Consider the following 18,133-nt stretch of genomic DNA (forward strand, 5'->3'; position numbering starts at 1 on the left):
ATGTAGTCTAACAGAATTCAATCTCCTTCCCTATGTGTATGCTTCACTTTCTCATAATTTTATGTCTATGCCATGGAATAATATTTGCATGACATTTAAGAATAAAATTAAGAAAGAAGCTGGTACCTTTATGTGAATAGCGTCACTTGCGGCTTGTTCATGGAAACTTCAGAAATTTGGAGCCATAAAAGATTATACTAGCCAATCAACCAACTCGTAAATGGAGCCCAAATTCGCTGTAGGTGGCGTCTTTCTGTAATCTCTACAGCTTTCGAATCATCTACATAAAATGCAGGGAGCAGTTGGTGAATCTGTTTGAGAAATGCAACAAAAAAAAATTCTAGCAGAATTACCATGTCATACGCTCATATTTGGCCTTGAGTGCAATCATTGCAGACTACGGAATCCAGGGACAAGGAAGTGAAGCTTTGAAACTGCATGACAAAAAGACAAAAGAAATCAGAAGTTATACCCAATGAATTAACATTTCTTTCATTGTTTTCTGCTTGTAGCCATGCCGGTTTGATTGAAGAAGGGATAGATGTTGCCTGAACACAGAATAAGAACTCAACAGCGAGCATTATGGCATTATTATCGATCTTCTTGGTCAAATAGGAGAGGTTTCAACGAAGAGTCTCTTCGAGTTAGATCCTAATCATGCTGGGTATTAGATACTGCTACCCAACATTTATGCTGTGGAGAAGAATTGGAACAATGTAGCAAAACTAAGGAAAAGGGTTTGAAGAAGATGCTTAGGCAAAGTGCGATTAAAGCAGGAAGTGAGGTGAATAGTTTTGTAGCTGATTATACACTACATCCAGAATCTGAGAAAATTTATAGGTTGCTAGGAAATTTGAATATTGATATGAGAAACGAAGATTATAGCTCTAATTCAAGATCTTATTTACAAGGCATTGAGTAAATTCTATAGTTAACATTCGATTGTGGGTTTCATACAAGTCAAGTAAACCATTCAAATTGAGTGGTCAACACCTTTAGCCAGTGATTTGATTATGAACCATTTACCAAAAATGATCCATCCGTTCACACAAGATTTCTGCTTTGCTTAGATATGTTAAAACCACAACTAACAATCAGTGGTGGAGCAGAAAAAGAATTCAATTTATTTGCTAGTTTTTGATAATTCATAATCTCCTCCTGGTAAAAGGAAAATATAACCAACATTTCTCTACGGTCACATCGATTTTTTTACTCCCAAGTGTTGAAATGCATGCCTACAGAATATCAGGGCACAGATTAGGCAGGCACATGGAAAAATAAACATAATCTAAGAATATATTTTAGCTCAATCGAGTAGAATTTGTAAGCCATATCAACCTGTTGCCAGAGCTCATACAAGTACAGGAGCAGCAAGAAATAAGAATACCACTCTGTTCCAAAGTTCTGGTTCAGCAGGAGGGTGCGCCCTGCCCACTTGCTTGCGGCTTCTTTTCTAATTGTTGCCCTGGATGTCATTCTCCCAAGGTTTGTTCTTAGTTTCCTTGGAGACTTCAGCACTAGGAAGCTTGTCTTCATCTACTTTTTTACCATCCTCATCATTGATTCGCCCCATTCGACCCCTGCAATTTTCAATCTCAATCACATATTTCTCTATTTATAGGTTAATTAAAAAAGAGAGACTCTACTGCCATAAAACTAGATATTTTTACATCTTTCATATTACTGGATTTTAAGCCTCTATATCGACCCTTAAGCTTAAACTACCAAGCGATCCCAAAAAATTTAGATCTCATAGAAGCTTCTTTTTTAGTCTAGTTATAAGTTGCGTTGATCATTCTATGTTTAAGACTGTCAATTCTTAGATCGTCAATTACATGATTAGAGACCCAATTTAAGAATTAAGCGATTAAAGTTCAGACTTGCTAATGAAGGATTAACGATACTAAATTCATAGTGTCAAAACATTTATGAATGTTTATGCACTAGTTCTGAATTTTTCTTTCTGGACTACTTTTCCGTAGGTTCAGGCTGACACATGCATGTAGCGAACATTACCGAGTAAAAAGGTTTTAGTAATGCACGAGAAAAATTTGCAAAAACGAATGCTTGTAAAACAGGAACTAAACAGAGGCAAACAAATAGAAAAGCTAGGTTAAATTGGACTCCTCGACCTTTCCATAAAAGATTTAGTTGGTTGCTTTCTTTTAATCATTCCTCTTTTAAAAAAATTGATCAAAGATATCTAGGTTAAATAGATTTAGCACACAGTAGATACTTTACTGATTTGCACCTTACCCGTATCTTGCTAAGGATCAAATAATCATTACAATATGAAATCAAACCAAAAGAAAAAGGATATTGATGAAGATTATAAACTGCATGGTCTAACTGATACTGGAGAGGTAAGCAGATAAGAAAATCAGGTGTAGAAGACTAATAAGAAGATAAGCTGCTAGCAGCAGCTACTAACATACAATAGTTGTGTGTGTCAATTGGGCTAAAAATGAGCTATCAGAAAGAACATGAAAGCCAGAAAAACGCAAACCTCCAAAGCCTTTCTATTAACTCGCCTTTTCCAATATGTCTATCCAGCAATTCAGGCACATCATCAGGAGTAACATAGCCATACCTAAATTTAAAATTAATGTATATAATTAACCAATGAAGCAATAGAAAATATCTCAAAAAGTTTGTGAAATAATTCCTCATTTGAAACTTGTCTTACCAATGGCCCATGATTCTCCCATCTAGATCTGGACTAAAAACAATCACGTTTCCAGCATACTTGTGTCCACCAATATGTGAACACGCATGTACACAAATCTGATCCTTTAGTCCTCTTAGTTCAATCTCCTCTATAAGTTTTGTAATGAGAGCTGTTCCACAGACCCCACATCTCTTATCTCGACTACGATGTGCACATACAAAAATATAAGAGCCAGCCAACACATCATGTGCCCCATAAACCTGCTGTTTACCATCCATAAGCACCTTCTCAACAAAGCTCTCCACGCCTTCGTCTTTCAGACCCCTGCGTCATGAGCGAGTGTGAGGGGAGATGGGACATTGTTCATCTTTTAACAGAAAAGGAACATTGCACAAATAGAATACGAACTTACAGCCAAATTAACTCTAAGTGAAAGTGATAATATGTAGGACAGAACAAAAGAATCCATGATCATAAGTTAACGACAATATCTCAAGAAGTACACATGAGGAAAAAGTAATATAAGAACAACATTAATAACCTTCAGAGGCCCTAAAGATTAACCAGATAATTGGAATTGTATTATAATCTACCATGATTACAGCTCAATTACCTTTTGGAATACAGATTTTAGTTTACATGTAACAGCCACAAGTTTAATGCAAATTTCTTTTAGTTTATGAGAAAATTAGCTCCAGTCTATAATGAAAACTAAACCAAATCTCCCACCTGTATTTGATCATTTCCGGAAAAACCAATACATCTCCATCTGAATGCTCAGTTCCCTCCCCTGCCTCGCATATCGTCAGCTTCGTCTAGCAAGCCAAAACAAGAAAGAGAAATATAAAATATGATGGCAGAGTACTCAAATTCCATGAACTATAAGCAGAATTTCAAATGACAATAATAACATAACCATCTCATGAACAAAATACACCGTCGTTCTAATTCAATCATAAAAAAAAAAAAAAAAAAAGTGTTGCTAACCTTAACAGAAATTTCCTTTTCACGAGTTTTTATGGCTGAGGAAAGGAGCTTAGGTAGCAGATCAGCGTCCGAGCCTTCAACACGGGACGGCCAAACCTCATGACTTCGATAGCAGAGGAACACGTGGCGCTCGTAAGCACCAACGGTTCCGGAAAGGCTTCTCCCATACATCTCCGGCCGACGGAAGCCATACTTCTCGTCTTCGGCAGTTGAAAATGTGGAGACACGGTGAGATTCCGAGGAGTGGAGTAAGATCGGCGACGAGATTAGGTACGAAGAGGATAGCTTCGGAGAACGGAAGAAAAAGAGAGATTCACACAGATTTTCACCGACGGATGAAAGGGAACGATTGGGACGCCATAATCGCATATCTTCACTTATTAGGTGGCGCCGCCGTGTCGCCGGGGAGAAAATGGAAAATAAATGCGCGCCTTCGCGGGAGGTGAAATGAAACAAAAGAAAATAATATGCGCGGTTGTTCTATCATGCGATTCCACGTTACCAAGTGGACTTTGCCACAGGAGACCATCTAATTATGATGTCAAAATTTTAATTTTTTTAATTTAAATTATATATATATATATATTAAAGTATTTGTGTGTATTATTTATTTATTTAAATTAATAAATGAACATTTCATCTATTTGAATTAATTAAAAATGGTTTTATTATTATTATTATTTTTTTTTATTTTTTTTTTTTTTGTAAACATTCTAATCGATTTTCTACTTCAATTGTAATTTTGAAACGTTTATGAAAAGTTAAGGTAATTTTATAATTTCTTAAATAATAAAAGTATTTTTTTAAAACAAAGGTATCGTTCCTTCTAGAACAACGTTCTCGTTCAGACCTTTGACCCAATCGATTCAACAAAAAATTGAAAAATTTTAAACCTACTAACACTTCTAGATCAAGAATTAATGAGAATTCAGAGACTAAGCTTATAATTTAGCATCCGAAAAAATAAATTAGAGTAAAGTCGTAACAGCCCAAGCCCAAGCCCACCATTAGCAGATATTGTCCATGGCCCGTAACGAATCGCCATCAACCTCATAATTTTAAAACATGTATATTATGTAAAGATTTCCACACGCTTATAAGAAATGATTAGTTCCTCTCCAATCGATATGGGATCTCACAGTCTACTCCTCTTGGAGGCCCAACGTCCTTGTTGACACACCACTCAATGTCTAGCTCTATACTATTTGTAACAGTTCAAGCTCATCACTAGCAAATATTGTCCACTTTGGTCCGTTACATATCACTATCAACCTCACGATTTTAAAATACGTCTATTCGAGAGAGGCTCTCATATCCTTATAAATAATGTTTCGTTCCACTCTACAACCCACGTGCACGTGGGATCTCACAAAAGTCGGGAAATTAAACTTGTCTGAAAGAATTATGTCAGTTTAGGAAATCCAACAATTCCATTCCCCAATTTTGATGAATCTTGTGCACATTTTCTCAGACAGGTTTATTATGCAGCAGCAGACACAGCACAGGACACAGTTACTAAGCGAGTTAAAAATAATGAAACCATAGCAGGACACTTCTGTAATCCCCATTGCAATGGGAAAACGAAGCATTGAGGGAGAAGGGAGATCGGTTGAAAGACCCGAAAAAGAAAAAACGACAATAAGATTCAAAAGAAGTCGATCTCTAAATAATTACCTGAAGGCTTCACATCGACTCCCGGCGTTTTTTCGCCTGCCGGTGCGTGTGGTGTCTCCATTCTTGAAGAGAAATCAATGGCATCTACTCTTGGCACTTCTGGAGGATTGGCACAGCGGATGAGTGCCCAATTCACGCTCTGGAAGAACGGATGTTGTTTGATCTCGGTAGCACCACGCCTATAAGCAAGACGGTGCTGTGGTTCTTTTACGAGCAAGCCTCTGATCAAGTCCCTTGCTGCAAAGCTCACAGAAGGAGACTCTGGAAATCTCAATGGCTGACCAACCACATTAAACAAAGTAGCTCGGTTCCCAGCTCCCTTGAATGGCGTTCTACCGAACAAAAGCTCGTAGAGAAAGATCCCGAAAGTCCACCAATCCACAGCACTGCCATGACCCTCACCTTTTATGATTTCAGGTGCGAGGTACTCATGTGTACCGACAAAGGACATCGATCTCGCACTTGTGGGCTCAGCAATGAGCTCCGGTAGAGGGCTCACTTGATGATATACTTCACTCTTTGGTTTCGACTTTTTTTCTTTCCTGTGCCTGCTCAGGAAGCGAGGCGTAAAACACGCTGGCTGGATACAATCTGGCTGCATTATGCAAGTCGGCTCAATGCAAGCAGGCTGAGCACAGTAGCCCGAGCTTTTAGATTCTAAACCCGTGTTTGATGACTTAACAAGGGTCGGGGAAACCGCGCATCTAAGAGACAGGTCAAAATCAGATAGCATTATGTGCCCATCATCTCTAACCAACACATTTTCGGGTTTTAGGTCCCTATAGATTATCCCAAGCATGTGCAGATACTCCAATGCAAGAAGAACTTCAGCCACATAGAATCTGAAAAAGTACAGAAAATATAAAGTGAAAATGAAGGTGAAAAGTTCAAGAATATTGTAGCTTGAATGAGAGATGCTTGGCTCGAAAGCATATAGATAAACAACCATAAACGTTAACATCTAAATATTCTACCGTGGTAGCCGAGTTAGGAGGACGATGAGAGCAGAAGGAAATACATCGATGTGAGTTTACGTTAATGGAGTTCAAATCTATATCAGAAAGAAGCTAGAAGCCCTATTCGTATGTAAAAGTCGAGCATATATGTCCGTTGGTCCTATCAAGATATTCATGTTTTAGTCGAGCATATAAAACGGCGATTCATACTTGATTCATTAAAGGAGCAGTATGCTCTGGGAAAAGCAAGATAGAGCTAAAGAAAAGGACAGCAATTTCAGACCTTGCAGCATGCTCCGGGAAGAATTTTCCGGGTTGCCTCTGCCTAAGCGCGTGCAAGTCGCCTCCTGGGCAAAACTCCATTACCAAGCAAGAGAACTTCTCTGTCTCGAAGTGTGTATACAAAGTAGGAAGGAAAGGATGATCCAGAGATTGCAATATCTCGCGCTCGGTCTGAGCCCTCAGAAGCTTCTTCCTACTTGCCAAAGCAGCTTTATCCATAACCTTCATTGCAAAATAAGTTTTGGTACCGGTTAACTCCGAAAGATAGACACTACCGATATCGCCACATCCCAGTCTCCGCAGCAACCTGAAATGATTCAGTCCTAACATCCCATCATGAGACCTCACGACTTGCATTGCTTCCCATCTTGTATCATTTGCCTTATGGGGCTTATACATGGCATTGCTTAAACTACTCGAGTTGCTCTCATCACTGATATCACTGCCGGTGCTGCCTCGGTAAACACTTGTTTTCCTGCTTTTGTCGAGATCGTAGGAACTTGTGATGTCAATGCTTTCACAAGACTTTTTAATACTGCTTGCACATTCACTGACTTCTGTGTTTGAGAAACTTTGTTTGGCCTCGGCATATAACGTCGTGGAATATAAGCTGTTCTGAGGACTTGGACAAGAAATTTCATCTGGCTGAGACTTTTGTTGATCATTTGTTTTTGTGGAATCTCCTTTCGAGGCGTTTAATACTCGATTTCCAGATTCTTCCAAACCACTTGAACAACAATCCTTAGAATCTTCAATACCATGCTTCACAAGAGGTTTTGCTCCACCTCCCTCCAAAGGAACCTTCTTCTGAAAAGAGGTTTCAGTCGATTTATACGAAACATCCGTCGGGTTTACAAGCTCAGATTTCCCCTTATTGGAAACATGTGTATGTTTTTTCACATCAGTTGAACCTTCAAGCTGCGAACCGGGTTGTTTTTTAATACTTACAGAAGAACCATTTGGATGACGAACAGGTTTCTTGGCACAATTCTGAGATGTAACGTAGGATGTCGAAGAACTAGCTTCATCCCTTGATTGTTTAGCAGAAAGGTGGCACGACGAATCGAGAATCCTCACTGTAGATGTCGGGTTCTGAGTTTTAAGTAAAGAACTCATACCATCAACGAGTGACTCCATCAGCAGCTCGGCTCAAGCACTCCCAGGCTAGATCTTAGGGTGTGGTGAATGGGATGCAGCAATTGATCGCAACCATTGTGGTAATTTCTAAAGCCATTGATTACAAAATCTTCAACTTATTAATGTCGTTCTTGCAAACGCCAAATGAATATCTATCTGTCCTGGAAGTTGGAAAGGTCAAATTGATTCAGATACACTTTGAGAAAGATTGAAGATACCATAACCAGCAATCCAAGCAATAAAGGAAAATCCCCAAGATTATGAACAGATTCACAATCAAAGCAATATCAAAATCTACAAAGTCCAAAGAAAAAAGAAAATCAAGTGAAGTAAATTCTAAATATCTTCGAAATCACACCACAATAACAGATTATTCAATCCGCCGTCCAACAATTTCTACGTTTTCCTCTTCAGAAACTCAAACACCTCGTCTAATTTGCTCCAAAAATCAAAACAAACTCAACTCCAACACTGAACTCGTTTCAAAAGATTTACAAGATGAAAACCAAAATTTCCACTGGCTTCGGCAACTGATTTTGATTCTTCGGAAGTGAAAACCAAAATCAACCACAAAACTCAACAATACAACCCCCAAATCTTTAACAATAGAAATCAAAAACAAAAAACACACAACAAGAGATCCCTAAACATCAACTACACAATGCAGCGGCAAGCAAATCTTTCAAAGCAGGGAGTAAAAAGAACGCGAGAGAGACTCACCTAAAAAACGCAACCAAATAGAGGAAAAGCGAAGCAACTTTGCGAGTTCCTTGCTCTTTTTTCCGAGTTTCTGAAGCACTTTCAGATCCGATCCAACACAAGAAAGAAAGAGTTCGGATTAGAGGAAGAATATAATAATTGCAAACAGAATAACCTGCAACTTTTGGGTGTGTTCTTGCTGCTGCTTTGAATCTTCCCGTCGATTGAAGAACAAGAAGCAGAGGAGAGGAAAGATTCNGTAGACGCGTTTTAAAGCCTTGAGGGGAAGCCCGAAATGGAAAGTCTAAAGAGAACAATATCACCTAGCGGTGGNTCAAAGGAACAGAAAAAAAAAAATGAAGCAAAGTTGAGAATCAAAAGTTACAAATGGCAGTCTTTATCTCTGTGATGTTCCCTCCATGAATATCTCTTCCTCTTGTTCTTAAGCTCTTGTTTTTGTTTAATAATTTTTTTTTCAAGTGATTCAAATTGTTACGGGCACTCCTTAATTTTTTGTTATGGCCACCTCTTCCCACTTTTTAATTAAAAAAAATATTAAATTAATTTAAAAAACATTTATCTGTCAGGTAAAATGTTAAATGTTTGAATTTTCTCGCACTACACGTTCTCTAGCCGTTAACAAAATTGAAAAATTATTAACCGAACCACTTCCTTGTCGTTCTCGTCACTATACCAGCCTGACTGGACCCAACTCTAAAAACTGTATATTCAGGCTCGACCTATAGTCGAGGAGTGAGTTTAAAGTACGATTTAGACATGGGTCGAGTTAGCTCAACATTTAATAGTCGAGCCCATCACCCAACTGTTAAGTTTGACTCATGGGTCGAATTAGTTTCACTCGTCAAACATGTTTTAAGTTAGTGACGAGTTTATTAGGCTCGGCCAATAGCCGAGCTGAGTGAGTTTAAAGTATGATTTAGACATGGGTAGAGTTAGCTCAACATTTAATAGTCGAGCCCATCACCCAACTGTTAAGTTTGACTCATGGGTTGAGTTAGTTTCACTCGTCAAATATGTTTTAAGTTAGTGATGAGTCTATTAGACTAGCTCACTAGGTCGTTCAAACAGGCTAGCTCACTCTTCAAATGCGACCCATATCAAATCAAACGAATGAATGGTATGGATCAAGTCAAATCGGTCAAACTTTGACTTTAGGGTCGAGTTATGCTAGACCTGATCAGATACTTTGTAACGACTCATATCCACCGCTAGCAGCTATTGTCCTCTTTGGGCTTTCCCTTTTGGGCTTCTCCTCAAGGCTTTAAAACGCGTCTACTAGGGGAAGGTTTTCACACCCTTATAAATGGACTGATGTCCCACGTTGGTCGGGGAGGTGAACAAACCACCATTTATAAGGGTGTGGAAACCTTCCCCTAGTAGACGCGTTTTAAAGCCTTGAGGGGAAGCCCGAAATGGAAAGTCTAAAGAGAACAATATCACCTAGCGGTGGATCTGGGTCGTTACACATTTTGACCGCAAGTTGGTTATCGAGACTAACTAACCTGGGTCGTTACACATTTTGACCGCAAGTTGGTTATCGAGACTAACTAACCTATATTGAAGGGTTATTAAAGGTAGATACATCTGGGTCGTTACACATTTTGACCGCAAGTTGGTTATCGAGACTAACTAACCTATATTGAAGGGTTATTAAAGGTAGATACGTTTTGAACCTATGTTCGATAGTCATGGATAGGTAACAACAACCACGCACGGACTAAGTCTAGCTTTTAAAGTATAACCTTTAGTTGGTATTAATCTTTATTTCGCTACTAACTTTTGCCCCACCTAATAATCTCATTATTGAATTTTGTTCGACTACCAGAAGAATTTATTTAATCTGAATAGATGAACAAATATTTTAACTGTTGAGGTATGCTCGTGTTGACAATATTGGCACATTAATATAAATATTTCAAAGTCTCGAGTTGTTTATTTGTCAAATAATTACTCGTTGAATAATTATAATAATTAAAATGACAACTCGAACATAATTCAAAATTAACTTGCTATATACTCAACTTAAAAGACCGAATTTATTTTCACCTTCGCAAAATAAATACAATAATGAACAAAAATAATTGAAATAAATATTTTAATAATTTTTTATATGATTTATGATTTAAAAAAATAATAATTATTATTTGGCCATTTTAACTAGAGATATCCATTTACTCCACGAGGTCGGGGTTGCAGATACCTGTCCTAAACGGAGTGAAGAATCCCCGTTTAAATAGGGAGTGAGAGAGGAAGTAGAGAGAGATTTTTATCTGCTAATTGAACGGGGACGGAAATGAAGATTATATTTCCTATCCTCGACCTCCGATTCTAATAAATCATCGTCCCGTCTTGCTCAAATAACTTTTTAATAAAAATTATATTAAAAATAAGAATTATCCATTTCTTTATATATTATTATGTTTGTACACCTGTCAACACAACCCTTTTTAGATCCACTTAATTAAATATTTCACCTAATTTAACAAACAAAAAAGAAGAAAAAAAAAACACTGAGATTCCACCTAATTAACAGATTATTATTAATTAATTACTTTTTTTTTATAATAATTTATTCTTATTATAGTATTAACCAAAAATTAATAATAAAAAATTGTTTTTAAAATTAATACACCTTTTTACGAAAAATAAAAAAAATAAAACAAAGCTTTAAAAATGTGGTTATAAAGGGACATTTGTTTGGTAGTAATAATAGATTTTCATTTAATAATATTTTAATTTCCATATTTTTCTTAAAATAAAAATAGGAGACACGTGTCATAAGAGGCCGAGATAAGGGTGTACATTCAATTTGACAACCTGACAACCCGGACCAACCCAACCCGAACTATAAGGGTTAGGTTGGGTTGGATTAGCATTTCGGGTAGGGTTAGGTTGGGTTGGATTAGCATTTCGGGTAGAGTTAGGTTCATTCTTCTGAACCCGAACTAAATCGATTGTTTATGAACTTTTAATATATTTTATCTAAGATTATATCCAAATAATTATAAATTGTGAATAAATAAAACTTAAAAAAAATTGACAACCCAACCCGAAAATAGAGGGTTGGGTTAGGTTGGGTCGTGAAAAGTTCTGGGTTGGGTTGGGTTACCAATCAACCGACCCGAACTTTTGGGTTGGGTCAAAAAAATCTCTCAACCCGAACCATGTACACCCTCGGCCGAGATAAAAGGTATTTAAACATTTAATTATTTTTTTATTAGAAAATCTTCGATCATATCATTTATGAAGGAATAAAATGTCAAATATGATATTTGATAATAAAATATTTTAAAAATTAAATAATTGATAATTTCTCTGATATTATTGCATTCTCGTGTAAAAATTCAGTAAAATTAATATCGATAAAGTTTAGGATTTAGAGTAACCTTATGAATCTCGACAAAATTCATAACATTAAAATAAATTATGCAAAATAGTGAAAATTTATTTAGAAATATTGGGTAGATAGATTCTCGAGCATGGTGTTGAACAAATGTTAGGGTCAATTTAATCGTATTTTAGTGGATAAGATATGAACTATCGTTAGGATCGGGGTCAATATGATCATAGCTTAGTAGATAATATGTGAACTATTATTAGGATTGGGATCAGTTCGATCGTAGCTTAGTGGATAAGATATGAATTATTGTTAGGATCAGGGTCAACCGGATCATAGCTTAATGGATAATATGTGAACTACAGTTAAGGTTAGAATCAGTCTGATTGTAGCTTAATGGATAAGATACGAACTATCGTTAGGGCTAGGATTAGCCGAACATAGCTCAGTGGATAAGATATGAACTACCTCGATTACAATAATATATCCCGTGGGTCTTACTTGAATGATTTACTTAAGGTATCTCGTAAACCTTAAACTACCTCGATTTTGAAAATGTTTTTTTACTAACATTTAATGCATTTTTATCGTTAGGAGAAAATAATAAATGTAATACAAAAACTATATATATATATATATATATATATATATATATATATATATAAATTAACATGGTTTTCTTTCAAATCGTTCACGTTTTTTAAAACATTTCTCTCAAACGTGACTTGAGACTCGAGCATATACCGACGTTGTCCGCTAGTTTGAATTTCTCATGGTTGACTTGTTCGTTGGATTAGAACAAGTGTCGCACAATCGTTGTCCCCCCACTGCAAAAGTACGATTGTGACGACCTACTCGGGTTATATGCTATCAAAGTCGTTGTTGCCTACTCACTTTTAACTTATAACGGTTTCAATGTATTTTCTCACTCAAATTTTCTAAAATATTTTTTTTAAACGTGACTCGAGGCTCAAGCATACGCCAACGTTGTCCGTTTCTCGTAGATGACTTGTTCCCTAGGTTAGAACAAGTGTCGTACAATCAATGTCCTGCTGTCACAAGAGTGTGATTGCACGCTCGAGCTCGAGTAAAAGGATGATATATTTATTTTTATAATAATTTTCCAATTGTATTTAGATTAAAAAATAAATAAAACTCACAAATTAATATTAATGTTAATGTTAATCACATGGGGATGTGGAATAGAAAGTAATTAAAATTAATAATAATCATTAAGTTCTTGGCGGGAAACCACATGGTCGCACGTGAACAGAACAACCAAGCACGTGGTCGGCTGTAATCCCGTACGGCGCGTTTCACTGTAACAAATCCACTTAATAAATATATTATTTACTTATATTTGTTTTTCAAGGAGACCCTAATAAATATTTTACCCTTATGACTTTTAGTATTAACAAATCTTTAAAAGGGCCCACATCCCAAGGGCAAACTCGTCTTTTCACATGGGAGGACTTATATTTTATTTTAACATTGGGAGGTCAGAGTTTCAAATCTTCATTTTACATTTATTCTACTTAAAAAAATTATCCCGACCTAATAATTGAGATAAAAAAGCACCGTTGCCAATGAGATACGACTAAAGTGATCGAGAGCCAAGAGATGCACCTAAAGCAACAATATATTCTAAGGATGTTGCTAACATTGAAACTCCGAACCAACCTCGAGCTGATAATGGAGTTGGAAGGGGTCGTGAAAAACTTCCAGGTCTTTTATTGTGGATATGACGTCCATGCCACAAAACCCTGTAATCAATCTCCTAGTTTGACATACAATTACACTCACAACCATAGTCTTAGCTCGAGCCCACTGTCGTAAACCTACAATTCTTCTTTACACAAGCTCTCGAGTAGGTGACTTTGAAAGTCGAACTCAACATTTCCATAACGATTAGGTAGCTCAACATCTCAATTGCTTATCTCGAGATTCGGAAGAAAGGTGACAAAGAATCGATCATTCAAGGTAAGTATCATCCTCGATCAATTTGAGCTTATTTTCCAATAAAAGTTTAACCAAATATTAAGAAATAATAATAATAAAAAAATGAGGAAGGTCCTACGTGTCAGGGGTAAAATGGTCTATTCACAGGAGGCGCCCCCATAGCAATAATGTTTTGTTGATAAAGCCGCCCTAAGAGGAAGGAAGTGGGGCCCAGAGTGTCACGCTGGCAGTGTAAAAGCACGAAGGTCATAGGTGGTTGGGGAGTCCTTATGATGGCTGTATTTTTATTTTTTATTTATTTATTTTATTTTATTAATATTTTTTTAATTTTAAAAAATTAAAATTAAGTTCATAGTATCTATTAATTTGTGAGTTGGAATTTATTGTTTTTTTTTTAGGTTTTTATGTCGGTCGAAATTTTGAAATTGTTTTTTTTTAATTTAAATGAGTTTTAAAATAAATTTTTAGAATGTATTTTTTTATTATTATAATAAATTCCTTGGAAATATATTAAATTAGTTGGATAATGCTTTTGTTTTTATTTCTTCTTTCTTTTTATAAAAATAAATATATTTTCTTTCCTTTTTTTATTTTATCAAAAATAATTTTTCGGCAAAAGTAAAAAAAAAAAATATTATTATTATTATTATATTCTTTAATTTATATACATGTGACTTAAAGAACTATTATAACTATTATAAACATTTTTTAAATTAGTGAGTATTTTGTTTCAAAATATTCTCAAATTTTCAATAAAACTTTATTATTATTATTATTATTATTATTATATATATATAGTAATTTTTAAAAGTTTCTGTATAATTTTTTTAAAAAAAGAAAAAAAAATCCCAAAATACCCTTAAAACAGTTTTCGTCCGTCTTAAAAATAAAATTTAATGAATTTACTCGACTTAAAAATAAAGTTTAATGAATTAAGGGTAAAAGTTCAAAAATTGAATAAAAACAAAAGAAAGTAAATAAATAAATAAGTTCACGAGAGGTTCCAACAATGATAATTGTCTCTATTAGATGGGTCGCTCTTCGCCACTTAAATAGGATGCAGAGCAATTCGCACGTGTTTCAAATCTTAAAATTTCAATAATACCCTTACCTCGTTTTTATTGGTATAGCTACCAATAATACCCGAGGTCGAGAAAATATATATATAAAGGAATTGATAATAAATTGAAAGAAAAGGGTATGGATGGAGACCATACAAAGACATGCTTTCCTGTAAAATGGAAGATCGTAACGTGGGACCCACTAAATGCCCCAACTTTGACTATATAATAATAACTTATGTTTTATTCTTTTTTTTTCTTTTTATAAATATTTTATTGCAATTTTATTAAGAATTGATTTTTTAAAAATATTTATTAATATAGCTCAATTATTCCCTGAATTTGATAAACAAAAATAAGTTTTGACAAACTATATTTTATTTTTTAAAATTTTACTTTTAATGTTAAAAATACATTAAAAAATAGATTAAAAAAATAAAAGAACTTAGAAAGTAAAAATAGTGGTTAAACTAATAATGAGAAAATGATATTAACCCGTTCAGTGAAAAAGTCTATATAACATTAAGCGTAAACTCATTTCTAGGAGATATTGTCCATTTTGGCCCGTTACACATTGTCGTCAGCCTCATAATTTTAAAACGCATCTACTAAGAAAAGTTTCCACACCCTTAAAGAACTGTTTGTTCCCTTTCCACCCGACCTCAGATGTCACATCTATTCATTAAATGCAAGCAACTAAATTAAATTGAAAGACTAAAACATCTATTCAGTCCGATATTGATCGACATCATCTGTCGTCGACTCTAAAAGTAGTGGTTGATCGAGAATTTTCGAGGAGAGCTATAACGTGGACCAAAGTGCCCCCAATGATTGAAACAATCATTTTTTATTTTGAAGGGTGGAGATGATGAGAGAGAGAGAGAGAGAGAGAGCATCTCAACAAATCTGAGTAAATTTAACATCAATCAAAATTGTTTTGATTTTGTCGCTTATTTTTTGTAAGAAAGTTTTAACTAATAGATTTGAAATGACAAGGTTTGGTCGTGTTCAAATCAACTTTTTATAAATTATAAATTAAGTTGTGTTAATTTTAAATATCAAGAAAGAGTTGTGTTAATTTAAATATCAAGAAATTAATATTACTTCGAGAAGCTTTTGATTCATCAACTCACGTATTCCCATCTCCACTTACAATAAAAATCTTCAAGAGAGATTCTGCACTCAAACGAAAAGAAACCAAGAACATCTTTTTTCGTTAGATAAGTGAGACTGAGATACATTCCCGTAGATGAGGATATGAGAATGGAGAAAGCTTCCTCGTTGACATCTCTCAATTTCAACAAAATAAATTAATTCTAATGCCATTTCTCAGATAAAATTATTAAAAATAATAATAATAATAATAAACGTCTTAAAATTGCAATGCTCGTCAACGTTTATCGTCAAGATTACAACAGTTACTTAGACTAGATAGCCTTTGTCTATATCTTTCAAGACAAAAGGAAACAAAATAATTGCCATATTCTTGTACGTAACTCGATGTTCCTATCATATGCATGCATGTATGCATACACAAACTTCCAAACATGTCTAATAATCCTATGTGTGTGTCCATATATACCCGAAGTTCAATGACTCAACTAACTAACTCTAATTACGGGTTAAGACATATATTCTAAATTTCAAAATGTCTATTAAACCTATTTGTATATCCATAAATATACGCAAAGTTCAATGAGTCGACTAACCTACAACTTAAAATATGTATTTGATTAATACTCAATCGAGTATCCTGCACACTCCCCACCCACGTCTTCTAGAACTTGAAAAAAAAAACTTTCAATGATTCGAAGATATCGAGATGTCTAAATCTGTCGTTCTACTTTTACTTCGACTTATTCTAGAAAAAGAACTCATAGCAGCAAGAAACGAGTAAAGATTCAGAATGGATAGTTCCAGAACTGACCTCTATCTGATGTGGTGTTTTTACAGGTGGATTCTGCACGAACAACAACAAAGAAACACAAACAAAAATAAAAAAATCAAGAACAGGGAAAAGAATCAAGAAGAATGAACACAACAGAGGTACATTATTATAGTAGGCCAAGAAGATAATGTTAGGCTGAAATCTCGAACAGCCTGCAAAACAAAGGCCTACCATCCATCTTCAGCAGTGATAAATGATAAGAAACAAAAAAATATGGCAAAAATATGATGGGAACAAGTCATGTGGCATATGGTATGGTCTTGATTCATGGAATTTGAGGAGGGGGTATTACCACAAACAGTGTACTATCAAAAGATGTCGGGACCATGCGAAATCGACTCCTCATACCAACAGACATCTGAAAAAGAACAATGATTGAAATTTAGTTCCAGGTAGAGATCATCAATCAAGCTTTTGCCTATTCATTACATTCTAGAATTGAAAATGCAATGTCCAAACTCCTTGTTCATAACCTGATAAGACAGTAAGAGCAATTACGTGGTATCATTGAAAAAGTCGAACCACCAACCGATGAATTATTGGGGTTCGTCACTCACACTGTCGTTGATCTCCATTCGGGTATGATCATTATGATGAATAGTCTTGAAAAGCATCCCTCCACTTTGATTCTTGGCTTTATAAAAGAAGTGACAAAGGTCAGTCGCTAAAAATGGAGAGGACAGCCACAAACACAAGAACCATACTCATTGAAACATTACCTGTGCCTTTCGCATTTGATCTTAGGCAACTTTCATATGACTATCACATGATGAAGCTTAAAGAACCATCCCTGTTTTAACCCAAGAATCTAATCACAATTGGCCTAATCAATGATGACTATTTCATCAAACTTAATAATGGCCTATCAATGATGACTGTTACATTATACTTGCATCTAAGGATGGAATTTATTAGAATTCAACTGCCCCAACTATACTACTAATATTAGAGAAGGATACAGTCACATCGTAGGGGGCGGTGCTTAGAGCATAGCCATACAATGGGTTCGTCTTCCTACATCGAAAGTACCCTAAAACATTTTTTGTTTTAAAAGAGTTCCCACCGATCCAAGCACTTTGGAGCCGTAACCTACATCAAAATTTTCAAAACTTGCATTTTAGTTACTATCCACATAATTGACGAGCCGATTCACATCAATTACATCAAAGAAAAAGAAATCAATCCTGTTCATAACATTGTAGGAGCAGCAATCAATGAGTAAGAAATTCAGTGGCCAAGAAGAGAAACTTACAAGGATGATGGCAGAGACTTTAGAGAGCAATTATCATGACATCTCTCTACTGAGAGTTGCGAGTGCAGGCATAACCTTCTTGTACTCTCTGCTGAGTCCTTATCTTAATTTCATAACAACCATGATTTGCCCTTTTTTGTGGCATTTGTGGT

At 35.4% G+C, this 18,133-nt stretch overlaps 2 protein-coding genes across 6 annotated transcripts; both read right to left on the reverse strand.

Moving 5' to 3' along the window:
* Positions 1 to 158: 158 nt before the first annotated feature.
* LOC111792989 (altered inheritance of mitochondria protein 32-like) lies at positions 159 to 16,555 on the reverse strand. 4 transcript variants are annotated; one of them, XM_023674639.1, is made up of 9 exons: positions 16,550 to 16,555; positions 9,792 to 9,797; positions 3,656 to 4,086; positions 3,398 to 3,483; positions 2,687 to 2,992; positions 2,507 to 2,590; positions 1,388 to 1,580; positions 354 to 434; positions 159 to 280 (listed from the first exon to the last, which is right to left on the reverse strand). In XM_023674639.1, the coding sequence occupies exons 3-7, from the start codon at positions 4,022 to 4,024 to the stop codon at positions 1,454 to 1,456; spliced, it is 972 nt and encodes a 323-aa protein (XP_023530407.1). In that variant the 5' UTR covers positions 4,025 to 4,086; positions 9,792 to 9,797; positions 16,550 to 16,555; the 3' UTR covers positions 159 to 280; positions 354 to 434; positions 1,388 to 1,453. The 4 variants fall into 4 exon arrangements, with proteins under 4 accessions (XP_023530407.1, XP_023530406.1, XP_023530405.1 ...); XM_023674638.1 differs by having other exon boundaries at positions 1,339 to 1,580; XM_023674637.1 differs by having other exon boundaries at positions 354 to 1,235; positions 1,339 to 1,580.
* On the reverse strand, positions 5,067 to 8,661 carry LOC111792987 (protein kinase PVPK-1-like). Of its 2 annotated transcripts, none has more exons than XM_023674633.1 (3): positions 8,579 to 8,661; positions 6,569 to 7,865; positions 5,067 to 6,171 (listed from the first exon to the last, which is right to left on the reverse strand). In XM_023674633.1, the coding sequence occupies exons 2-3, from the start codon at positions 7,702 to 7,704 to the stop codon at positions 5,301 to 5,303; spliced, it is 2,007 nt and encodes a 668-aa protein (XP_023530401.1). In that variant the 5' UTR covers positions 7,705 to 7,865; positions 8,579 to 8,661; the 3' UTR covers positions 5,067 to 5,300. The 2 variants fall into 2 exon arrangements, with proteins under 2 accessions (XP_023530401.1, XP_023530400.1); XM_023674632.1 differs by having other exon boundaries at positions 8,425 to 8,655.
* Positions 16,556 to 18,133: the final 1,578 nt, after the last annotated feature.

The sequence above is a fragment of the Cucurbita pepo genome, chromosome LG04, assembly GCF_002806865.2.
Source record: "Cucurbita pepo subsp. pepo cultivar mu-cu-16 chromosome LG04, ASM280686v2, whole genome shotgun sequence".
Classification (NCBI taxonomy): domain Eukaryota; kingdom Viridiplantae; phylum Streptophyta; class Magnoliopsida; order Cucurbitales; family Cucurbitaceae; genus Cucurbita; species Cucurbita pepo.

Coding starts and splice junctions, on each gene's coding strand:
- LOC111792989 (XM_023674639.1), bottom strand. CDS start 4,024: ATGCGATTATGGCGTCCCAATCGTTCCCTTTCATCCGTCGGTGAAAAT. Junction 2,993..3,397: donor CCGGAAATGATCAAATACAG/GTGGGAGATTTG, acceptor CTCATGACGCAG/GGGTCTGAAAGACGAAGGCG. Junction 1,581..2,506: donor TTAATAGAAAGGCTTTGGAG/GTTTGCGTTTTT, acceptor TGAAAATTGCAG/GGGTCGAATGGGGCGAATCA.
- LOC111792987 (XM_023674633.1), bottom strand. CDS start 7,704: ATGGAGTCACTCGTTGATGGTATGAGTTCTTTACTTAAAACTCAGAAC. Junction 6,172..6,568: donor TTCCCGGAGCATGCTGCAAG/GTCTGAAATTGC, acceptor GTACTTTTTCAG/ATTCTATGTGGCTGAAGTTC.